Here is a 25,413-nt window from a genome sequence, read left to right as displayed (position 1 = left end):
CACGTTCAAGCGCAGGCCGATATCTTACCGTCACCGATGCACAGACACACTTATACGTCATTTACAGCAGCAATTAACTGTCAAGCCTGGAGAGGGTTTGGGAATAACAGAGGTTCTCACACAAACACACATACACACACACACACACACACACACACACACACACACTAGCTTAGCTTCTTGGTGTCATTTACAGCAGCTATTCTATTAAGCTATTTATGCTCTGTTAACAATTTGATATATATGTGTGTGTGTGTGTGTGTGTGTGTGTATACATACATGTGGGTGTGTTTGTGAGAAGTAGCAAGATGGTGTCTCTGTTGAACAACGACCACTTACACAGTTTTTTCTCCCATGTTCTTCACTCTCTTCAGGCTGTTTCCAGTTGACCAGTAAAGAGTCGGCAGAGAGAGGAGCAGTACAGAGGGCAAGCGCGGGTGGAGAGAGAGAGAGAGAGAGAGAGAGAGAGAGAGAGAGAGAGAGAGAGAGAGAGAGAGAGAGAGAGAGAGAGAGAGAGAGAGAGAGAGAGAGAGAGAGAGAGAGAGAGAGAGAGAGAGAGAGAGAGAGAGAGAGAGAGAGAGAGAGAGAGAGAGAGAGAGAGAGAGAGAGAGAGGATAATTGAGTTTCTGGCTGCCCTGTGGGAACATGGGATATATGACCTCATCATTCACCTGTGAGGCTCTCCAGTGAACAACTCCACATAGGTTCGCATCAGCATGCACGCACACACACACACACACACACACACACACACACAGACTCATCCAAGTGCAGACAAACATATTTTACATAGTGAAAAATACACACTGTCTTATGTTGTTCAGAAGGATGACGGAAGCCGCCGTGGAAAGTGCAGATGTCCTCCTAAAACCCTGTGATGTGACTTCATGTGAAGATGTCGTCGGCTGCCCCTCCCCTTCGGCGTGTCTGCCCCCCTGCAATCAGAAGGAGGATGAGGAGTGTCACCACGAGAGTAAGAAGTCGGAGCAGCAAGTAAGTGACACTAACGTACCTCCTTCTAAGTACCACATTAATAATATGCTGCCAAATTATGCGCCCTCCCCCTCCGCGCCTGCTCACTTGCTCACACTGATAAATTGTGTCCCCACCCGCAGACACACTGTTACCAGGTGCAACCAAAGAAAAAAGTTAAGGTAAGCTAGAATTATTCCACGTCTCATTATTCATCCTCACTGAAATATCGATTGCATTCCACTCTATGAATATGTAATCTGCTTGCCTGTGCGTGTGTGTGTGTATGTCTTTTAGGCTAAAGGAAAGTTAGTGCGCAGTATGGCCATCTGTGAGGAGTCCTCACCATTCGAAGAAATCCAGGTTACATACACATATTATCATCCACCTCCTCCCCCTCATCATCATCATAATCATCATCATCACACTCAAACTACTCTTTGTTTTTCCCATCAGGCATCTCCAGACACCAACATCTCATCTAGCTGCCATGACAATGAGGGAACATCCTGTAAGGAGGAAGAGCAGGAGAGGAGCACGGATCCAAAGAAACAATCACTGTCCAAAGGTGTGTGCGTGCGTGCGTGCGTGCGTGCGTGCGTGCGTGCGTGAGTGAGATTGATCTCTCATAAAAGAAAAACAAGAGAAAGCAAATAAAATGTAATCAAATGGAATTCTGTGCCACGATTCAGATGTAGTTCTCCTGGGGTGTTTGATATTGCAGTGTGCTTTTTTAGTACATATATATTTTCATGGTCTCGTATTGTAATTCATCGCCTGCCTGTGTTGCTCTCAGAGTCCAGCGGCGAGTACACCGACTCCACCGGCATAGACCTGCGCCAGTTTATCGTTGACACCCTCAACGGGAACCCAAGAGACCGTATGATGCTGCTCAAACTGGAGCAGGACATGATTGACTTCATCACCAGCAATAGGTCTGTGCATGTGTGTGTGTGTTTACGTATGTGTATGTGTGAAGGGGATTACATTACATTGCCTCAATGTGTTATCTAGCTGTTATCTAGCTGTATAATTTTGCTGTAATACAATTTGTATGCAGGCTAAATCCAAAAAAGGTTATAAATGGTTTGATGCTAATTGTAAAATCTGTTTTTGTTCAGGTCACATTCTGTCCATACAGCTCATTTAGTGTACCGATGAATTTATTGAGCCGGTTATGTTACTATGAGTGTTTTTGCACCACGGGATGAAACTGGACCTAAGCCAAAAAATACAACCAGTCTTATCTACCTCCCACTCGCTCCCTCACTCCCTCGGTCTCCCTCTCTGCCTCACTCCTTTCCACTTTCACCCTCTCCACCTCATTTGTTTGGCCTCTCTCTCTCTCTCTTCGCTGCATCTTTCCCCCATTTCTATCACTCTCAGCTCCTTCAAGAAGTTCCCTCACATGTCGTCCTACCACCGAATGCTGGTCCACCGGGTGGCAGCCTACTTTGGCATGGAGCACAATGTAGACCATACAGGCAAGTCTGTCATCATCAACAGGACCAGCAGCACACGCATGTAAGCATTCATCATGTGTCTGTGGGTAAATGCGCGTCAATCCGTGCCTTTGAGTTTGAACTTACAACGGCTGTTACTGTTTGTCCACCAAGACTGGAGCAGCGTTTCTTTGATGAGGTGCATAAGGACAAGGCAGATGAAATCCACTGTTGGAAAATGATTTTGAAGAGAGACAGCAGCTCAGATGACCAGGTTTGAATGTCCCACTATATCTATAGTTTCCCGTCGCTCTAGAATTCCCTCTATATTTGACACTTATTGTACCTTATCAGCAGTTTGACCTGTTCTTGTTTCTCGCTTTTACAGACCCGAATCCACCCCTTACGGGAGAAGCAGACCAAGTCAGTGGAGGAGAGAGAGGAGGAGTACCAAAGGGCACGAGACCGAATCTTTAACCAAGAGGTGAGAAGGGGGGACAGAGGAAGACGGGCAGGTGTGACATAGAGACAGACAGAGGAGTCACTCATTTCTCTGCTTTTGTTTCACAGCCTCTCTGCACCCAGGAGAGCGCCCATGCAGAAAGCAGGTAACCTTGCCTGCAGTGCATTTTCTCCATGTGGCTCTTTCAACTATTTATATATTTAGACGAGACATTAACATGTGTAACGTGCGTGTGTTTGTGTTTGCCGTGTGTAGGGCTGTGGAGGAGTACAATCCATACGCCGAAACCCAGAGGAGAAGACAGCTCTTCAGGTAGATCTCAGTCTGCACAGATGTGTAGTCATTTATCTTCTTAATCTGATCAGCCCGGCTGGCACAGACCTTGTCAGAGCATGCAGCAGAAACAGAAAGAGGACCTTGGTGTGTGTGTGTGGGTGTCATATTAGCCAGCGCGGATCCACTTTTGTCGCCCATTCACAAGGGTGAGGCAGTGGGATAATTCTGTCTGTGCCTCACAGGAGGAGCCGTGACAGCTCAGGCTCCAGTTGGACAGGCAGCAGCAGGCAGAGCAGCACTGAGACCGACTGTCGCTATAGCAACGACCCCCAGCCTTGGAGCAGCGTCGACTCTGATTCGTCCTACCAGTGGACAGGTCCCGCCCCCAAACCCCATCAACCTGCCAACCACAGCTGGGAGGGACGAGGTTCAGGTGCGTACTCAGACGTTCCATTTAGTGACTTCTCAACACTTCTCATTTCACACCTTCAATCTGTAAATTCAGTCGGCGAGGGTGAGACTCTTCACCCCTCCACACCTGTGTGCCAGCAAACTTATTCCATGAGACATCATCACTACACCTCACGTGGGAAAATCACTGTTTATAAATTATTTTGATTTTTTTTATTCGGTAGCATCTAATTAACAAAAATCAGTGGAAGTTCTTTCTGGTGCGAAAATGTAACCCAATCCATGAACGTTCACACCATAGCTGTAAATTTTCACACAACACCTCCAGACTTCTTCACATACTGATGAGAAAAAATACATCATCGACTGGTCTGCGCCAAGAGGCGGCACACAGTGTGTTTTCAGCTTTTCATCAGACTCAGATGATGAACAGTGAATTTGTTTTGTGCCGTGATAATAAAGCTCCCTTGTCTTTCTCTACTTTTCTCATCTCTACTCCTTATTCCACTTCTCTCTCTCTCTCTCTCTCTCTCTCTCTCTCTCTCTCTCTCTCTCTCTCTCTCTCTCTCTCTCTCTCTCTCTCTCTCTCTCTCTCTCTCTCTCTCAGGCTCCATCACTCTGTTCAGGCTGCCATCTTCTTGTCCCCACCCCTCCTCTCCGCCCATCATAGAAGAGCCGGCTAACAACTCTGCCTACATGGTGAACGGGATCCCACCAGGAAGCATATTGGTGAACCCACATACAGGTACATAACACACACATACACACACACACACAGTGATATTTTAGTACACACCAAATCCACATTATCATACTGACTCTTCCCACCCTCAGGGCAGCCTTTCCTGAACCCCGATGGATCCCCTGTTGTGTACAACCCCCCAGACAGTCAGCAGCCAATCAGGAGCCAGTCTCAGCTGCAAGGCTCGCCCGCTCAGCAGCAACAGCAGCAGGTAGCACGCACACAGCAGGAAGTGTTCGACGTGTTCACGCGGCCACACTCAACACACATACATACATACATGTCCCTGTTTGTGTCTTTATCTGTATCCACATGCGTGTCTCCCTCAGGTGGTTCAGTACTCGTCTGTCTCTTACACGGCGCCACAGATGTTGCCTGTCACTCCCTCACAGCCATACCCAACAGTATGTATCGCTGCACAGTCTGACAACTGCTTTACATATGTGTGTGTTTTTGCAGTATTTTTGTGTGTGTGTGTGTGTGTGTGTGTGTGTGTTCATGGCCTTCCTCTCTCCTTGACGGAAAGATGGAAGACCTATCCTCGCAGTTTGCTCACGTGGCAGTGAGCTGTCCATCGGCGGGTGAAGCACCACCTCTCTACCCTCCCAGTCAGAGTTACATCTATGCAGCTCCTCCTCCCCCTCCCAACCCACCCAGCTACTGCCAGCCCTCACCTCAGGTAGGGAGAGACGCACAAATGCAATCGATATCTTTATCACTTCTTTGCTGACTCCCCGACATAAAACGATCACCTCGTGACTGATGGTATGCATTAAATGTTGCAGTTTGATGAAGGCTGCATTGATTGGGCATTGATCGTGACACCAAAAAAAGGAAGAATTTAATGCCACAAGGAAGACATTTTTTGAATGTAATATATTTTCTCTTAGGTGCCTGTCTATTACTACAGCCAGTACCCTACCTCAGCACAGCAAGGATGCAGGCCTGTCTCCCCCAGCCAGCACGTCCACAGCCAAGTAGCACAACCACCAGGTACTTCCCACATGTCTGTGTGGGCGTGTGTGTGTGTGTGTGCGTGTGCCTGCATGTGTGTGTGAAGACTGTGGCAGTAGAGGAGGGGGCCGTTACACTGTCAGAGATGTAGTCTGAGGGTCTCACAGTGAACCGGTCTCTTTTCCTGCTGCTTCTGTTCAGCGCAGGGATAAAGACCAAGAAGAAGCTCACGTCTCGACACCGTCAAGTGGCTTTGAATTGACAGTATGTGTTTATCACGCACTGCTGCGTTCCTTCTAACTTCTTGACGTGCAAATGCATTTTAAAAAAGTTGAAAACAACCAGTCAACACCTTCGTAGGCTGTGTCTGTTAACAAAGTGAAAATGAATGTCTAAAATTATACAAAGCTTAAATGACTATCAATAGCACTGCATGGATGATAAAAAAAATATTTTTTGTGTGTGTTGCTGTTATGATATTAGGTTGCCAATAAAGATGTGTCCAGCCAAATCATCAGCTACTATTATATAATCATTTATTATCTTTATGTTAGAAGATGATAATAAAACTGAAAACAGAAAATTGCCCAAGTTCTTACGCAGCAACGAAATAATGAATCAACTTTAGATAGAGATTATAGCAATGACTGTGAGGTTATTGACTGGAGCTGATAACAACATTATCAACAAATTTCACGGTCTGTACATCTATATGTATGTACAAATGTTGTTTGCTGGTTAATCTTTATATTTATTATTAACAAATAAACAATTTCTGGAACATTTGCCTTCATTTGTTTCAGAATGGTTTGCTAATGTTGCATGTGAGCTTCACATTGTTCCTCACAACTCCTCCTAATATGTTCTAAAATAAGTCTGACACTCTGTGACTTTTATCTTCTTTCTTAAATGAACCGAAGCCATTTGTTTTTCGCCAAACAAATGGCAGTGATGAAATATGATGATAATAATCAAAGACATTCGTGTGTGTTTGCAGCCGGTTACGCCCCTCCTGGGGGGGTGCAGCAATCTTCCCACACTCAGGCCAAGGCTGTGCTGGGCACCTATTCACCAATGGCCTCTCATCAATGTAGCGTGGTTCAGGTAAACACGGAGCACCCGAAGGTGTCAATCTGCGCCATATTCGTCTAACATCTCAGCTCCAGAAAGGAGCAGTTGACAGAAGTGCTCGCTCCAACTTTCCCTCTTCTCCTTCCCCCCCTGCAGGGAGGTGTTTCAGTCGCCTACCCCCAGAGTAAAGTTGTGACTGGGGTAGGCGGCGAGGTGGGCTACTGCTGCGTGGTGCCACCGCCCTCCCACCACGGCAGTTGCCATCCTCCCAGCTGCACCAACCTCACTGCTCCAGCCTGGAGCGCACCGTACTGATGACGCCTCGACGGATGGAGTGTTGATTCTTTGGTTCCTGCGTGAACTCACCGCACATACTTAACGCAAACACCTTCTTTTTTCACTTGCCCTCCCCCTCCTCCCTCCCTCCCTTCCTTCCCACCTACACCCTTCTTCCTGACTATGCCCACAGGGCACACTGTTCTCACACACACACACACACACACACACAAGCATGTACACACACAACATACACCCACTCACAGACATAAATGTACCACTGTACCAAAGCTTAATAGTATATATATCAGAGCTGCTGTATTGAATGCTTTATTTATATACATCAATGGAGTTTTATAATTATATTAAATTATATACTGTGTTTTAAGGAAATGCACTGTGTGAAGAGATTAAAGTTCTAGTGGCTGGATTGACATGGTTGCATTGCTTTATGGTCCCGACTCTTTATGCCTCTCATGATGATGATGATGATGATGATGATGCATGAAACATAGACATATGGTCATGGTTTGTGAGCTGTGGGAAAGCACACACGGGTTGTTAACTTACCAGAGTTCACTAATGGGAGATGAATGTCGTCGCCTTGATAATATCCGAATAACTAACAAGCAAGTGAAAGATTTTCATTGATTCAGTTGATCATTATGAGCGTGTAGTGTTACGGTATCTTGGTTTCATGAGGAGTCTGAAGAAATGAGAAACCGATGATGTTCGGGCTTTACGCGTCAAGTCAACATGACATCTGTTCCGATTTATATAAATAGCAAAGAACATTTCCAGTTACCATCCCAAATTAAGCTACTGGAGGATTTTTCCATTTCGGGACTTTGGCGCCCCCTCCTGCACAAAGACTCCCTGTGCACCACTCGCGTGTAAGTAAAGGAGAACGGGTTCAGTGATGTTACCGCTAGTTCATTTACCCTTTGTGTCGAGGAACTACAGCTCTCAAGCTTTTTTTGGGGATAAGAATGCGACTAAAATGATTACATTATCGTTTAATCTGCCAATTATCTTCAGTTTATTAATCATTTAATCCAGAATATTGTGCATAGTTGGCCTTGTCCAAACAGAACCCCCACATAAATTTTTTTTTTGGTACTACTACAAGTGAAATGTTGGCAGTCTTTTATTGAAAATTTGTCAATTTAATAATGATTTCAGCTCTATTTCTACCTGTAAAAACTTGGTAGACATTTTAACTTCTCGTCGAAAAGGCTCAGCTGTTACTTTTAACTATAACAGTGGCTCTTTTCTACTCTGGTGTTGCAGTGGAATTTAGTAACCATCTATAATATTTACACCTGTTCTTTTTCTACTGTCTATTCATGTACACAGATCAGCATCCAACTAAAAACACGTCCATGCGAGCATTAACTGATGAATCAATGTGATATTGTTCTGATTCTGCGTAATTCATTTTGCACTGAGCCTGTTTCATATTCTCCCCCACCAAATCCAATAAAACATATCAGTCACCCACACACAGCTTTAAAATTAAATTTAGGTTTCATAACTGCGGTGTTGAATGCATAATTTATACCGGCCAACGGTTTCACAAAAGGCCGGCTCTATTTTTGTCCTTTCTCCATTCAGACGCGCGCGCGCGCACACAAGCAGCAGCAGTGCAGGTTCCATGATCTTTAATAAAAGGCACATGTACAGCCATAGTGAGATGAGTGAGTCCACTGGCATAGAGACGAAGCATTAAAACACAGAAATACAGGAAGTAGAGGTCAGGAGGAGAGAGCTCTATCTGCTTTACAGTAGAATCTACTTAAGTAACATCTTCTCATTCTTGTTCAAGTAAGTCTAACACTAATATGTCACTGTGTTAAGGTAAAACTCCCCACCCCCACCCCACCACAAACACACCATCCATCATCCATCACCACACAAAGTCTGCTCTTCCAGAGAAGTCCACTCCAGAGGGCTGTCGAGCTCCACCTGATCGCCCCAAGACTCCGCTCTGTTTGGGTTTTCATTCCTTTGCCGATATCGACGAGTCCCACATGGCCAGATTTGCCTGTTTTGGAGTAATATTTGCATTTGGGCTCCTGTCGTTGTCAGAATCCCACCAGCTTTGTTATATTTTGCACAAAGACCCAGAATCCGACCGCTAGTCTCATACTGGTAAATCTACCTGGCCCCAGGTTTTCTGTGTGCCACAGGTTGTGGTTAATTTTAATGAAACACAATTTTATCTAGTAAAAAATGCACCATATACCAAAAAAAAAGTAAGGCCTTTTTTTACACGTACTTTTGATGGTACAGAGTCGTTCTCCCATGTCGGGAAATTACATTTTGTGACAGAGTCATTAACTATATTGAAATATTTTTTTTAAACTATAACAAAAGAGTAAAATGAACATAATCTATAAAAAAATTAAAAATTGTTGATCAGCTCAATATAAACTTTAAAGTGGTGGACATATGATTTTGACAGCCATAAAAATGACACAATAATGTTGATATCATACTGTAGTCGCTCAAAAGAAAATGAACCAGCATTATTATATCAGCACTATTCTGATAATGGATTAATCATTTCAGTCACTTTTAACGCCAAACATGTGCTGGTTCCAGGTTTTCAAATATGAAGATTTGCTACCGTCACACACAACAGTGAATTAAATATCCGGTGGTTTTGTGTAGTAGTAGTGACGGGCAGTTTTTACTACTATTGGTCATTATATACACTAAACAATTTATCAATCACTTAAATAGTTGAAGGTCTACAACGGACGCACAGTGAACCTGGGGCCTGAAGGTCTTGTTGGTCCTGTACTCTAAGGATTGTACTGTGTTGACACACACTCACATACACTCACGCAGGCAGGCAGCCGTTCACACGCAAAAACCCATCTTAAAAGAACAAAATTTACAGGTACTTAAATATTTTGGGTTAAGAGAAATAAAAATGATATTAGTGTTGAAGGTTATATATAACCACAGCTGGAGGATTAAGTCGAATAACTAAAATATGCATGCAGCCAGGCCTTCTCTCCTCTTGTTGAAAGGTAAAAGAGTGTTAAAGTGGGGATGGCCATCTTTCATCTGTTCTGGCCAAGTCCCAATACATAAAATGAGAACGTTTGCCATAACAGAAGGTGACCAAACAGTGTGGAGGGAGGGGAGACACACGCACGCGCGCGCACGCACACGCACACGCACGCACGCACGCACGCACGCACACTCTCCAAACCCCTTCACGTGTCCAAAGAACTACTGAGTTGACTCAGACGTTCTATTTTCACATTATCACACGTGTCTGGGTTGTTTGAACATGCAAGCAGAGTGTGGGCCGCACTCTGTGGTCCATCGATTAACTCTTTCTCCGTCTCTCTCTCCTCCATCTCTCACTCACTCACTCACACACTCACTCACACACTCTCACACTCTCACACACGCACACACGCACACACGCACACACAAACACACACACACACACACACACACACACACACACACACACACACACACACACACACACACACACACACACACACACACACACACACACACACACACACACACACACACACACACACACACACACACACACACACACACACACACACAGCGAATCTTGCTTTGGTTGGCGTGTGCGCTACCTTTGGCTGAGGGTGTCATGGGGTGAAAGGTCAGACAGAGCCTGACTTCAGAGAGCCTCCTTGGGTACACACCAACCATCTCACATCCCCCACCCTCCCTCCCCCCGCTTGCGGCCCCAAACATCCCCCACCTGTGCCATTGCAGGTTTCACCTCACCCCCTCAATCCCATATCAATGCCTACCCATCTCCATAGCAACTCACAGCTCCCCCGAGCAAGGGGTCTCACTATCTTGTAAAAGGAGGTAAGTGTAATTAGTGGCATGTGTGTATATCTATCTATGTGTGTGTGTGTGTGTGTGTGTGTGTGTGTGTGTGTGTGTGTAAGCGTGTACCCTGCGTGTACCCTGCGTGATTGTGTGTCAGTGAGTGAGTATGTGTTTGTATGTGTTTGTGTGCGTGTGCGTGTGCGTGTGTGTGTGTGTGTGTGTGTGTGTGTGTGTGTGTGTGTGTGTGTTAAGAGGTATCAGTGGTTCAGTGGTGTCTCTCTTTTATCTTCTTCATCACACCCTCTCTTCCTTTCTGCCCCTCGTCCTAGATCACCATTCTTCTTCCCCGTCCTTTCCATCATCTTCTTCTTCTGGCTGCTCCTCCTCCTCCTCTTCCCTCACTATTTATTTTTGGACTTGGAAGATGAACAGGCGCAAGTTGATGTTTTTGGCGGCCAGCAGTTTGTTGCACTCCACTGAGTCGGAGATGGGCAGAGGGACGTATTCGGTCTCATTGGCGTCGTTGCAGAAGGAGTGGTGGTGGATGACGGGCTTGATCCGTACGTCGTCGTACGGCCCCTTCAGCAGCAGGAAGGAGCACTCCAGGGCAGAATTCACCTGCACATAAAGAACAAAACATCAAACATGTCAGTATTTGAGATCAGATGGAAGTCAGACATATTGGCCCCTACTAGTTGTATACCCATCACCACAAAATTTAAATAATCCTTGTAATTTGATTATTGTGACTAAGATATTCAAACTTCAAACTTGACATTACTCTCTGGAGGGCAATCTATGCAATGACACGTCATTATGTAATGGCAGATCAGTCAGTCTATCATTGGAAAACTAATTGGCAACGATTTGGATTATAGATTCATAGTTACATTTCGGTCAAATGTAATACTCAGTGAAGATCTGTGGAATTTGATCAATTGGTTGGGATATTAAAGTTTTGATTTTACGATTAAGTGATTCACCAATAAACAAATGGTAGACAAACACTGCAACTAATGAAAACATTAGTTGCAGCTCTTAATGGCGTGCTCGATATATATATCCTCGATAAACTCAAATCTGCTCCTTACATCAGCCATGACCATGTATTGTTTGGGCTAATTTATGTTGATCAATATCAACTATTTTTGTTGAGACAGATTACCATCAAAATATAAGAGAAAAATAACACAGAGTTGCACATCGGCAGGGGAGGGTTGTTTTTTTAAGAAAGACAGTTGAACCACACACTGATTTGAACTCATCTGTCATCTGGTCATATCTTCCACTGACATTATTCTTCAATAGCCTGACCAGAATTCAGAAACTGTGAAGAGCTATCAGATCAGCTTCAAACTTTTAGAGCCTGGTGGACAGTGACTCACGCGAAGCCCTGAAAACAACTACTGAAAAACGTTAAAAATAAACACAGACAGACGGACAGGGAGATGCCCGTACCTTGCTCTTGAGTATTAGCTGGAAGGAAAGGGTGCGCTTGCAGGAGAGATTGGGGTTGCGCTCGGAGTCATTCACGCGGGCCTTCAGCACCCACGTCTGGTTGAGAACAGTGAAGCGCGGTGTTTCATAGTACAGACGGGTGATGAAGTCATCAGTGCGATATGGCCTGAACTGCACCTCTGGATGGACACGTGAGTGGAGGACAAGTTTTGAAGCAGTGAGAAGGGTCAGGAGTGGGAGGGGAAGAATGTTTAGGAGTCCGGAAGCAAAGTGAAACATATATTTACACTGTATTCATCTCTTTGTAACCATTGTGTATTTACCTGTAAATCCAATCTTTTCGTAGCAAAGCAGACTAAAGATGCTGTTGTAGAGCTGCATGTCTCTGCGGTGGTTCTGGTCCATCTCTCCCAGGATTCCCATCAGCTCTGTGCCAGTCTTAGTCGGGTGGGAGCACTCGCTCTCATGCGCTGGCAGCTCATGGAAAGGACCCTGCCAGGGGCAGCCAATCCTCTTGTACTTGCACTGTGTCACCCTGGAAACGTAAAGGCAAGTGTGAGTTACAAGAAATAACGGGGGAAGGAAAAGACATGGCTTCATAAAAAATGATTTCCTTCACAGTGGTGCTTTATGATGAATACAAGCTATGTTCCTGCACCAAGTGGAAGGTACTTAAGGTTCGCTTAGAGCTGACGTCAAGGAAAGAAACATTAGTTACATCCTAGATAGAGGTGCTTTTCACTGAATACCTGTTACTGTATTCCAGTAAAATTGAGGTATTACTGTAATAGTGTGAAAGGTACTAGTTAACTTCATTAGTGAACCATGGGTAGTTAAAACACCTTATATTAACAGCAAAGTTTTGTCATATATATCACAGTAGTGGCTGCAAGAGATTCAGCATTTTACAGGCATTTTAAGTGGATTCACTAGTTTGACGGAGTACTGCAAAACGCCTGGACTCACAGATTGTAATCTCTGTTTATTAAATGCTGAGCTTGATATCCAGATGCGCATTTTTTTCTGCCTGACCTGACCAAAAAAACAAAACACCTTGTGACTGCCATGGCTGTTGTCATGGCAACACTTGCATGGGCACTGCTGTCCTAAGAAGGGTCACCTGTTGCTATAGCAACAGCCCCATAGGATTTCCTGCATGCAAATTCAAACAGCCCGAGCGCCGCAGACAACAAACACACAGTCAGTAATCACATCAGCTGTTTGCTTTTCTCCCCCTCCCCAGAAGTCACACATCACAAGCTCCCTCATCTTCTCCAAATCAACCTCATGTGACAGGCTAGTGTGCTGATTTGAAACACACAAACACACGTCCATACAGTCATAGTTGTGATTTAATCCCTGTCATCGTTTAAGGGTTTAATGTGTGCACAGCTGCCATTTCCATGTTTCTGTTTCACTTCTTTGCAGTCCGGCCTGAAGTCAGTTGGCATAAGAGTTTAATTTAATAGCTTTGACACATTTGTGGGCCGGCTGAATTTTGAGACACTTTGCAATTTTTATATTATTGGAAAAGAAATGTGGAAGATTTCTTATTTTGGAAAAAGAGTGATTTTGCTTTTAAATGAATTTGAATGTGTGTGTGTGTGTGTGTGTGTGTGTGTGTGTGTGTGTGTGTGTGTGTGTGTGTGTGTGTGTGTGTGTGTGTGTGTACCTGTCTTGACACTCCTCTTTCTGGTGTCTCTCTAGGCTGGAGCGGGGGAACTGTTTTAGGCAGAAGGTACATTCTGTCGGTAGCTCACTGACAGCCTTCTCAACGGCAAGATTCCTGCAGCACAGGTTCTTGCTGATCTCACACCTACACAAACAGAGAAAAACACTAATCATACCTCAGAGAGTGGCAGCAGAGTATATATAATATTTGCGGTATGTTCAGTATGTTCATGCAAGTCTGTGAACTAGGCACAACCAAGAGTAGTACGGTCGAAAAGTGAAATTATGCTTTTGTCAATTTTTGGTGCTAATTTCAACATATAATTATACAACTAGGCAGAACATATTCATAAGTATTTTTTTCCTGTGGCCATACATTAGTGATGCAAAAGTGATTTTGGAAAATCATATTGGTGTTTAATTTGTCAATCAAGGTTAACTGCTGAAAATGACCGTACATTTAGATTCAGAGAGTGACTTTAGGTGTCACCTTAACAAGACAGACATCCCTGTATTTTAGTTTTTTCCTGCTGGAGATCCAAATACTAGCAATAATTACATAGTTCCTAATATAGCTCAAACCGTGAGGTTCCGGAAGTGAAAATCCCATTCATATTCTCAATCAAGCATTTTGATTATGAGTCAGATGTCGTAACCATCCAAGGTAGACTCACCTACGAAATCAACCTTATTTATGAAACACGTTTTATCGTGATGTCATTGAGAAGTACTACACTACCCACAATCCTAAAGTGTATCATTGACTTGAGTTACTGCTACCACTGAACTCTATGGTAGTTATACACTACATACACACACATAACACAAGCTACAATATATGACTGTTGGAAGTCGTTGGAAAGGCATTTGCAATGGTTTATGGGATGAGTATTTCCTTCGCTCTTAAAATAATTATGTACAGTCTTTTTTTTCCATTTGACAATTTCTTTTGCTCCATTTAAAATATTTTACGGTAACGATTCATCTCATGGTTTATTGGCTTGGTTCCAGGCTTTAAACTCTTTGTATTATGATTTTATGAAACGTGAATGAATGGGAAATTCAGTTCGGGACCCAGAGCATTTCAAAAAGTGGGCGGTCACTGTTCAAAAGGAACATGCAGAACAAAAAAAATCTGTATTTAAGGGCAACATGAGTTTCTGAATCAATGCTATTTCATTTGACAAAATTTCTACCATCTAATGTCAACGGGGAACTTGATTTACCTGCAGTTGGGACATGTGGCCTGTTCCTCCTTGAGACGAGAATCGGCCAGGAGGTGGATAAAACAGCCTGCGCACATCAGATGTCCATTGGTACACTGTGGTGGAGAAAAGATTGACAGTTTTTTTTAATGGGTAGAGGCACGGGTGCCATGGCTAAAATATTTGAGTTGCACAAGCTGGGAAGAATTAAATTGGAAGATTGGAATAAGATACCTAAACTTTCTCTTGTCAAATCTTACAACAAAAAGTCTGCATCATTTGTTACAGGGGTCAGGGACTCAAATCAAAACTTGCAATTTGCCGTGTAAGGCAAATGCCGGGCATATGTCATTTGATTACGTTTTTTCATTTCATTGAAATTCTAATGATGGATTAAGTAAGTTGCCCAACAACAGTAGAGCAACAACAAAGTGGTCTGTAAATATTACCGCAACATTACAACTGAATAAGTGCTTAACGAAGGAGAGGGGTTTGAAAGTGTGTACTTTTCTCTGTGAATGAGTTCTACGAGTTAAATGGACTCACAGGCCTAATGTCTGATCAAAAAATTTAATACGAGTGTCTATACAGTATACTATTGTGCGGAAAAAAAATTGACTTGTGTTTACACTGTAAAATCTGTTTAAAATGTGTGTGACGAACGGCACAACAGTGCATAAATGGTTAAACTATCTGAACAATCACTAATAACACGTGTTCACTTGACACTGAATAGAGCAGTTTGAGACAATTAGCAGAACAGTAGGATGGGTTAAACGGGAGGGGAATATACAATTTAAAAAATATATATATATATGTCATTAAAGTTGAGATAATTGTTAAATCCTGGATGTTTGTGTTCCGGGAGTGGGGGCTGGGACTGTGGCTTTGGCCGAGGGTCATTTGAGGGTAATTCACAGTACAATGTTATGAACTTGAGCCTGCACAGCTGACCACCGGGCCTGGGTGTGTCTGGTCGCAGCCTCATGGCTCAACTTGCGGGAGACACTTGGGGCCCGTGTTGGATCTCGTGTATCTCTACAAATAAATGGCCAACACATTCAACAGGTTGACACTGGGGGCTGGGACACATGGGTGTGTTCTAGTATGAGGTCCAGCTGGTTTGCTGTTGTTTTTGTCGATATTTCAAGGGGTTTTGAGCGTGGGGGTGTGTGTGTGTGTGTGTGTGTGTGTGTGTGTGTGTGTGTGTGTGTGTGTGTGTGGGGAGGGGGGGGGGTGTTATGATTGACACCATGTTTACCTGGTATACAGACGCCTTGGGCAAGTCTAGGCACACGGTGCAGCACAGCACTGAGTACAGTCTCTCCTCCAGCTTCCCTGACTCTCCGTCGGGTATTCTCACCCTCTTCTTGGGCGGCTCGTCCGGGTCAGGCTCGGGCCCGTCTCGTCTCATCCCGACCTCCTCCTGCATGGCAGCGACCCCGGCGACAGCCTCCACCGCTGCCCCCGCGGCCCCGACCCCGACCCCCGGGCCTCCCGAGGAGGAGCCAGGGGCGGCCGCTACGCCCACGTCTCGCTCTTCCAGTGAAGACATGGCGACGGCCGTCTACAAAGATCCCAGGTGTCCCCGCCGCGGCCACGCCGAGCCCGAACAAATATATTAGCGGGCTAGCTCGGGACTAGCTCACAACCTGTCAAGCTAACGGTCAGCTGACAGCTAGCTAGCGTTAGCCGGGCTAATGCTACGGCGGCGGGCTGTCAAGACGGGAATGCGGGCTCACTTCTCACCAACGCCACCCTACACTTGGGGACTCGGTCGCGTAACAAGCGAACGACCGCGTAACGACGCGGCCGCGTGTACAATTGTCAAAAGCGACCGAATTAAATGTCGACTAGTTCTGTTGACTTACAGTGGGGCTAGCAGACTACGTGCTAGCTACGTTGACACAAACACAGCAGTCCTCTCGCTCTGCCCAGGCGGAACAAAAACAACTCGGGCGTCCCTCAGCTGTTGTTTTGCCCTCGACGCCGTTATTCGCAGTGACAGCAGAGTACGGCGGCGCGCGCCCGTGGCCCAGCTCGGCTGCTCGTCTAACGTCCCCGCTCCGGTGTCGCCGGACTGTCCGCGGGACCCGCGGGACCTGTCGGGGGATTGAATCCGCGGCTACAGACACTTCTGTCGGAACTCGTCTCTCTGGCTACACAGCCATCTTTGTTTTTTTTCGGTTTTTTTTTTTTCCTGTCCGTCTCCCCCGACTTCACCCTGCACAGCCTCTACGACTCCGGGTCAAATTCGTTATTACTCAGGCAGGTTGTCGGTCTCGTCTTGGTAAGTTGCGTGTTACAGAGTAACCACCCTGCGTGCGTCTGTGACGGCCTCTGTGCGCCTGCAGCTACTTGGTTACGGCCGCGACTTGGCTGACAGCGGAATGTTTTGTTGTGGCAGATGACTTGGGGTATTTAAAGAGTTTTTAAGTGCGCATGCGCAGTGGGCACCTGCGGGTCAGCGTATGGCAGGACTTGAAAGGTGACCAAAACCTGATATGCGACAAATTTAGGCCACTCCGTCGAAGGACGCGTCCTTGTGTACATTTCCAATGTTTATGGGAAACAAACCACGTGTCATAACACCTCACTTACGACGCCAGCGCTCTGACGACTGTTAATACAACTTCACGACACAAATAACTCTGTTTCTCGACCAAAGCGACGTCTTAAGTGCCCTTGGACACTGATACTAGGTCAGAGGCATTTATGAGTCTTCTCGTCCCTTCAGTACAGCTGATCCCCAGAAATTTGAGGGGGGAGGTTATATGTGATGATAACACAACACCACTCAGTTTGAGATTCCTGTGTGTATTAACTGCATAAATACAGTGCAACTTCGTTCAGGTTATTGCCGGATGGTGTGTGATCAATCCAGCCATCAAAGGCATGGATCTATCGTGACCAGTGGTGAGAGAGAAACATATCCAATCCGAATTAAGTTCATTGCTGTTGTCAGGTAGAATTCTGTATCTCTAACATAGTTTTATTTTTTAAAGATAAAGGGAGGCTAGCCGAGTCTGATATGAAATACAATGGAGGGCCAGGAGGATATACTGGAAATGTACTAAATTCCAACACCAGCTACAAATAAAAAATAATGGAAGACCAACTCAGAAAATAAATATAATTCAGAAGGCGGCAGGTGGATCATGCTGCAGCTTCAACATGCAGACATATTCGAGAGTGGAATGGTTAGCAGGCTCGGCAGTTTGATTGTAGTGAGATGCACTGAGAAAAACTAGGTGTGTGTGTGTGTGTGTGTGTGTGTGTGTGTTTGTGTAAGTGTGCTCTCAGAGGCATGTTGCATAGTCGGCCTCCTCAGTGAAATCACCCACCAGTCGCTTCAGATTCCAAGATTTGTGGTTAAGCAGCCTCCGGGGCAGGGAGCAGTTGACTCCGTGTACAGGATGGGGGGTTGTGTGTACTTGGGGGTAGGTGATGGGGCCGGATGTCAAGAGTTTCAGCTGTCTGTAATCGGGAGGGACAGGACAAGCCACTCCCATTTGACAGACAGATATGCCTTATTTGGTCTGTGCGGAATGGCCAGGGAGCCATACCACCCTCAGCTATGCACACACAGGTTACTCGGGAGATCTGCACCCACCGTGTCCTGAAAGCTGGATTATCACCATGAGTAGCCACTGGATCTTTCTGCAAATTAACTTCTCAAATCGTTGACACAGAATACTCGCTTGCAGGTTGTTTTTCCATCACACAGTCACAGTTTAACAACACAAAGATCAGCCACAACAATAGAGCCACCAGCCTAAAATTGTATAGGTTCCCCTCGTCCCGTCAAAACAGCTCTGACCCGTCGGGGAATGGACACGGGACCTTTGGGGGGGTGGGGGTATCCTGTGGTGTTGGGACATTGGTAGTGAATCCTGTGGGTTTTTGTGGCTGGGGGCCTCCATGGCTCTAGCCTCTTCATGTATCCTATGTTCTTGATCGTATAGGGATCTGGGGAGTTTGGAGGCTGAGTCAATGCTTTGGGCTCTTTGTCATGTTCTTCCAGCTATTTCTGAGAAGTTTTTGCACATTGTCCTGCTGGGTGAGGCTGCTGCTGACCGGGAGTTGTCACGTGGGGGTTCTGCTTGGTATTTGGTTCTGCAACAATGTTTAGGAGGGTGGTTTGTGACAAGTAACACCCAGATGACCCAAGGTTTCCCCATAGAACATTGCATTATAATGAGAAAGTATGTCAGTGGTTTTCATGTTGTGGCTATATCTAGAAAGCAGTAGTGTGTTACAGACCATTTTCAAAATAAATATAACAAACACAATGCTAGAAAGATGGCATGCAAAATGATGATATATATGGCAAACTATTACTAAAAGGTTCTTTTTAGTTTATGAACATCTAGTAAACTACTGTTGCTAGATGAATGATACACAGACTTCCAGGAATGGAGTATAGAAGGAAAGTGGATCAGTGTCAAAAATAGCAATGGGTAGGAATGGCAGACATGATAACATATCATATCCTCAAAGCTAAACACGGTTGGCTAGGAAAGATAGATGGTCGACCAAAACAAAATGCCAAAGAGTCTTCCCATGAACACACCAGAGCATTAGAAACAAGGATAAGCTGAATATGTGTCTAGATTCTAAATTAATCCTACAGGGACACACACCTTGGTCATTACACAACATTTCCTGATCAGTTAATTACTACAGGATAAATGGATTACACACATTCGAGATTTATCTACCCCATGAATCAGACCCTATTCAATCACAAGAAAGTACATCACATTATCTGTGGGTCGTTCAAGGATTCAGCTGCCAAGAAATCAGCGGCATTGTCCAGAACAATGAAAGCGATGACCCTGATCTAATCACACAGCTACACAGGAGATTGACAGTGAGGCCAGGACTGTGTGGGTGGATGATGGTGGCGTGGCGAGGACTCGGCTTGCCGTGGTTTCTACTGATGGAGGGTGAGATGAAGGAGCCGTTGGGTTGGAGGATAGGTGGTGTTGTGTTAATTGACCTGCTGTGTTTGGTTCAGCAGTGTTGGTTGAAGGTGTTGAATCTGAAGGTGACTGTTTGCGGTCTGTTTTGTTTGGACTGTGTCATAATCTGGGATGGAAGTTCGGTTTGGGGGCATCAAGATGACAGTTCAACTCTCCGAGTTTGACTCGTTGGGGCCTGGATCCCGTATTTCTCGTCTGTTGGGTGAGCCAGAGTCCGGAGAGGTGCAGTCTGGTTTCTGTTGACTGGGTGTGTCCTCTGTCATTGTGTGCGCTTTGATCTGCATCTCATTTTGTCTCTCCTGAGTTCTGATGAGCTCTTTGTGTGCGATTTCTCCCTCGCTGTTGCTGATTCTTGGTCTTGTTTCTGTTGCATTGGTCTGAGCCGTTCTCTCTGATTCTGCTCCAGAGTCTGCAGTGTTCCTCTGAGTTTTGTCCGTAAACGCCCCCTGCCTGCAGGCCGAAGCCATAGCCTCCACCCAGGGATGCAGCAGGGTCTGCTCCGCTGTCAGCCTCACTGTGGGATCTGGCTGAAGCAGAGCTCTGACAAGGCCTCTGGCTTCTGCACACAAAACAATCCCACACACAGAATAGCATACAGAAGTGGATTGTGTATTTATGTGTGAATATATAATTTCATGTACAGGCATTTGTGCCAGCATATATTACATATCTGTGCTTCTCACCCTCTGAGACGCGGTCCCAGTATGGGGACAGGAAGTGGAGCTGCCCTTGCTTTATTAGCTGGAACAACTCCTCCTGGTCCCGGTCCCGACTGCGAAATGGGGGGAATCCACAAAGCAGGATGTAGAGAATAACACCCAGAGCCCATACATCCACTGCTACCCCATAACCTGATGGTAAATGAAAATTATTTTCAGACTGAAAAAGAAGAAAAGCAACCCCTATTTTGTGATATTAAATGACATTTACATGTAAAATGTAAAGTAGTGATTGATACTGCAGCAAACTGCTCTCACCTGTCTCACAGAGAATCTCTGGGGCTACGTATGTTGGTGTCCCACATATGGTGAAGACTGGTTCAGTGACAACCATGGCAAGACCAAAGTCTCCCAGCTTCAGTCTGCAGATGCCACCTGCCTCACGCTCTACCTGAGAGAGAATGAGAGGGACAAGATGCAGACAGAAATAGAGTTAGGCAGGGAGGCAGAGCAGAGATTATATATTTTTTTTTAACTTCAATTCAATTCAAACTCTAGGTGCACCCACATAGATGTCACACATATAGACAGAGAAACTTAAGTGACTGACATTTTCGTTTGGACTTTGCAAAATACTCATCTGACTTTATTTCAACAATTAATAGTTGTACCCTCACATTATGTGGTTTAATATCAGTTTTACTTTGTGATGATGCCCCAGTTTGGTATGTTGAGTTAGAGAATGTGGGGGAACTTTGAGAAGATGAATAAAAGGTGAAGCTGAAATCTTCATGAGTTTATTCCATTTACAGAAGGATTGTCAGCTAATAAATTACTTTGCCCCTTGGTTTTAGGGCAAAGTACGTACAGTATCTTTCCACTACTAACAAAGCCATAATCCTAAAAAAGAAATTGATTATGATTTTGAAAGAAATTGGCAACCAAGCCTGTTGGAAAAAATTAAAGCTACCATGTCAAGAATTTAATATATTGTTCTTTGGCTCCCCCTAGTGACAATATAAAAAAGGAGACACTGTCAGACAGCAAAGTGAACGAGTACCAACCAGGAGACATGGATTATTAGCTGAAAACTATGTATTTTCATTGGGATTATTGCATTTTTATACACACTCTTCCACCTTCACTGAGCCTGATACCCACCAGCAGGTTTTCTGGTTTGAGGTCTCGGTGGACGATGCTCTTGCAGTGGATGTAATTTAGTGCATCACTCATGTCGGACACCATCAGTCCTGCCTCGGCCTCTGAAAACCTCCCCCTCTCACTGATGGCCTCGAACAGGTCCCCCCCACTCACCAGCTCCATCACCAGGTACGAGTGAGTGTGCGTGTGGTGGTGCGCGAACAGCCGCACAATGTGATGGTGACACAGGCTCCCCAGGAGGCTCAGCTCGTTCTGCATCATGTGCTCCCGACCAATCAGCTTGGAGCGTTCGACTATCTTCGCGGCAAGGGTTTGTCCGTCATCACGGCGGCGGCACTCACGCACCACTGCAAAGTTCCCATCTCCAACCACACGTCCTATTTCGTAGCAGCGCTCGATATCTGACTGGGTGACATCACTGCCGCCTGAAGGAAGGTCAACGGTCGTCCTCTGCTGTGCGTCTACCTGTGCTGGACCCACGCCTGGAAGTGGTTTTAAAAGTTGGAACTGTGCAAGACTTTTCTCTTCATTCCCGCTGACTGGTTGAGGAGGCTGAGGGCTGAGTGGTTCTGTATGAGAACTACCTTTTTGCTTTCTCGACACAGGAGGAAGTGGGACCCTCCCTGACAGGGGATTGGCCCGCTCCGTACCCTGATGCTTACCTCTTATTGCTAAACAGTTTTCACACAGTGCAGGAGAGGGTATTCCTGCATCTGTAAGTTTAAACGGACCAACCATGGAAGGTTGTCGCTCTCTGACCCCGCCCCTCACATGTAGTCTCTGCAGGTGGTTAGGAAGGTGAGCTGGTTTTCTGCAAGAACTCTTTTTATGAGACCTCTGGACATCTGAGTTATAATCTTCCAGTTGGTGTGTGTCCGTGTGGTTAGTTGTGTGTGTTATTGTGTCGTTTTTGACATGTGTGTTGGTATCCTGGTCTGCCGCTTTGTTAGTGCCGCTGCTGTCTGCCCCCTCACTGTATCCACTGTCGGCCTTGGCGGCTTTGTCTGGTGCTGGAATAAGTCTTCTCTCCCAGGCCCCAAGTGCGTCGGCCCGGTAATGGGAATGTTCAGGAAAGAGCTCCTCCAGAGCCTCCTGCACACTGCTCAGCTCTGGACGGGCCTTACCCAGCGCCACGAAGGCCACCTCACCTCGAAAGAAGTCACATACGCCTTTCACCTAAATTAAAGACAAAGACTTACATGTCAACAGGTCTGGGCAAGTTTCACAAGGCCTCTGACATACATCAAGTGGCTTTACACTTATAAGCATGCAGGACTGTATGAAAGCAGAAAACAAAAGGAGTCGTGTTGCTCAGCCGCATTTGTAGTGACACTGGAGTTTTTTCTCCTCTCTGAAGGTTCAAATGGTCCCAGAAGAGAAAACAACCATGCCAATGTCCCCCGAACAATTTGATTCTGAGGACCATCAGCATTGTTGTACAAAATGACACCTCTAAATCCTCATTTGGACAGTTTCCGCATGTCCCTTTATTCCAGCTCCCTGTGTTTTAATTGTCAGCTTTATCAGCCCCAGTCGATAGAGGGGAGTCGAGTGAAGATCAGTGCATTAGCTGAAAAATAGGACAACGCAGGACAACGCCCTGGGGCCCCTTAACTTCATGGTCCTCCAGGTCTACTGCTGTTTGTTCTTTAATTGTGTGGGAGCCAAGGAAAGCCTGGTATTAACCATGAAGAGGGACGGAAGTTGTGTTCTGCTTAATTGCATCACCTTAAGGCCCTGTCATAAAGAGACACCTTGAGTCTAGCATGGAGAGAACTGCACACATTACAGAGATCGGTAAAAAGGGCTCCATGGGTGCATTTTTTTCCCCCCGAGGATCACCTCGCGGGTTAATGCGACGGCGGATTGAGCCTCACCTCTCGTGCGTGGGTCGTGTAGAGGCGCGTGACTCTGGCTCTGTGCCAACGGGGGAACCCCAACGCCTCGGAGATATCCAATAGCAGTTGCTCGAAGGACACCACACCCCTCCGGTTCAACAGCACTGTTACCTAGAAAAACACATAAAAATGACAGTAAGGTTATGACATTTTCTTTGTCATGTAAATTACCATCTAATTTATTGGTCATTTGGTACCAACACTTTAATAAGGAACCCTCCAGAAAGGGTTTGTAAGTTAAGTCATGCTTAATTGATGATTGCTAAAAGAATTGGTTATATTAAGTATTCCTCGTCTTGGGATGTCCAACATGACACTTTGTCTTTTAAACCCTTTCATTTATTAGGAAAACGCCTCCAAAGAGGAGTTATATCACTTCACTGGAGAATACCTATCTGGATCAAAATCCATGAATAACTGTAAGATTGGTGGACTATAAGAACATGTGTTCAACTTTTAGAACTGCATTATCACCAAATAGAAAGGATTTTCACAACTTCTGAACTCAAACATTATTCTAATTACTCCCTCATAACTAATCCATAAATTATCAGTGCAGTATTTATTTTTAACCACTTAGTTACCTTCCGCAGTGTGCTCTGACCACAGGGGCGGACGATGGTGACAAGACGGGGCCGCTCAGCACTCTCCTCTGCATGGCGGGTGTGGAAAAGAGGCAGGTGAGGAGGAGGAGGAGGTAAGAAGTGGGACCTGTGGACCTTTCCCGTAGGGTGGGGGTGGATGGGCCATGGCTGGGGTATCCCAACAGGATGCTTCAACAAGGGGATATTAGGAGGAGCTGAGGCAGGGAGAGAGGAGGACCGGTTGAGAGAACAAAGACACCAAGTGTTGGATTATTGAAAGTGTACTTAAGGGCACTGTCGTCATCGCCCCACTGGTGGCTTTCAAAGTAAAACTCATAAGTAACACAACACCAGTTCCTCGTCCCGTGTGAGTGTGCGTGCATGTGCATGTGTGTGTGTGTGTGTGTGTGTGTGTGTGTGTGTGTGTGAAAACAAATCCGGCTGATCAGATTTGAGTGTTTTCCATCACACGGAGTGCAAGGGCCATTCGAGATTCCTCAAGGACCTTGGCCAGCTGGCTGAATTATTAAGGCTTCCTTAAGTCATGCAAACTAACTCCCCCACACACACACTTACACACACACGTACACACCTAAACAAAAGGTTGCTTGACCTGGTTCGGGCTCAGCCGAATCTGCATGATTAATGAAGCAATAAAGACACAGAGCATCTTTGACGTTTCACTTTCTGGCACTGTGGGAGATAGAGAGATGTTATCTGTCCAGTCAGTCAGGCTTTGGCTTTTGTTTTCTTTCCAGATGCAGAACAACAAGACAGAAACACAAGACCCTGTACCTCTAACATCCTCTGTGTGTGTGTTTGTGTGTGTGTGTGTGTGTGTGTGTGTGGTGGGATGGGGTCTAAGAGTAATAATGCATCAAGTATCATCAAGTGATGACATCTGACAATATTTGTAACAGCTCAGGTTGAATTACAATCTTAGAAGTCTTGGCTTGTCTTTGGTTTACCTGTGATTCCAGTTTAAAGCCGGTTTGATCTGTTATTTGTGACGCAGCCTTGACTCTAACACGTTGTTCGAGGATTTAATTGTTTTAATTGTAAATTAAATCTACTCAATCCGCCCATCAACTCACCTGCCACCCTCCATTTAGCGTTACGCGCCGCCTCGCATCCATACCGGGCTCTCTGCGGGGGCGTCATGTCTTTACAAAAAAAAAAAAAAAAAAAAATTCCAGAACTGTCAACAAAATCTCAGTGACACTTATTTTTCATTTATATTTTATTCCTCCACAAGTTGCTGCTGTCATATTCTTGGCCGTCAGCGTTCAGGGAAGGTAACGGGATGCGCTGTGAGCTGACCGGACCTGCTGTAGCTACAGAGGTT

General features: G+C 45.4%; 3 protein-coding genes across 3 annotated transcripts; 1 reads left to right on the top strand and 2 right to left on the bottom strand.

The window, feature by feature from the left end:
* Positions 1-542: 542 nt before the first annotated feature.
* Positions 543-7,041, top strand: arpp21 (cAMP-regulated phosphoprotein, 21). Its single transcript, XM_035620484.2, has 19 exons — positions 543-704; positions 825-993; positions 1,116-1,154; positions 1,270-1,335; positions 1,429-1,540; positions 1,769-1,907; positions 2,359-2,496; positions 2,589-2,688; positions 2,803-2,898; positions 2,985-3,022; positions 3,133-3,189; positions 3,396-3,586; positions 4,172-4,309; positions 4,399-4,517; positions 4,636-4,710; positions 4,833-4,985; positions 5,197-5,299; positions 6,258-6,364; positions 6,488-7,041. The coding sequence occupies exons 2-19, from the start codon at positions 829-831 to the stop codon at positions 6,644-6,646; spliced, it is 1,995 nt and encodes a 664-aa protein (XP_035476377.2). The 5' UTR covers positions 543-704; positions 825-828; the 3' UTR covers positions 6,647-7,041.
* A 3,608-nt stretch (positions 7,042-10,649) lies between these two features.
* Positions 10,650-17,176, bottom strand: cyhr1 (cysteine/histidine-rich 1). The gene is made up of 6 exons (XM_035620485.2): positions 16,043-17,176; positions 14,803-14,897; positions 13,578-13,721; positions 12,229-12,440; positions 11,906-12,084; positions 10,650-11,065 (listed from the first exon to the last, which is right to left on the bottom strand). The coding sequence occupies exons 1-6, from the start codon at positions 16,334-16,336 to the stop codon at positions 10,853-10,855; spliced, it is 1,137 nt and encodes a 378-aa protein (XP_035476378.1). The 5' UTR covers positions 16,337-17,176; the 3' UTR covers positions 10,650-10,852.
* dclk3 (doublecortin-like kinase 3) lies at positions 16,923-25,398 on the bottom strand. Its single transcript, XM_035620483.2, has 7 exons — positions 25,163-25,398; positions 24,069-24,283; positions 23,464-23,595; positions 21,587-22,762; positions 20,744-20,876; positions 20,450-20,617; positions 16,923-20,325 (listed from the first exon to the last, which is right to left on the bottom strand). Exons 1-7 carry the CDS (start codon positions 25,227-25,229, stop codon positions 19,913-19,915), a joined length of 2,304 nt encoding a protein of 767 aa, XP_035476376.2. The 5' UTR covers positions 25,230-25,398; the 3' UTR covers positions 16,923-19,912.
* Between the last annotated feature and the right edge of the window lie 15 nt (positions 25,399-25,413).

The sequence above is a fragment of the Scophthalmus maximus genome, chromosome 22 (genome assembly GCF_022379125.1).
Source record: "Scophthalmus maximus strain ysfricsl-2021 chromosome 22, ASM2237912v1, whole genome shotgun sequence".
Lineage (NCBI taxonomy): Eukaryota > Metazoa > Chordata > Actinopteri > Pleuronectiformes > Scophthalmidae > Scophthalmus > Scophthalmus maximus.
The sequence above is the reverse complement of the archived record's forward strand: the minus strand, read 5'-3'. Positions and strand labels throughout refer to the sequence as shown.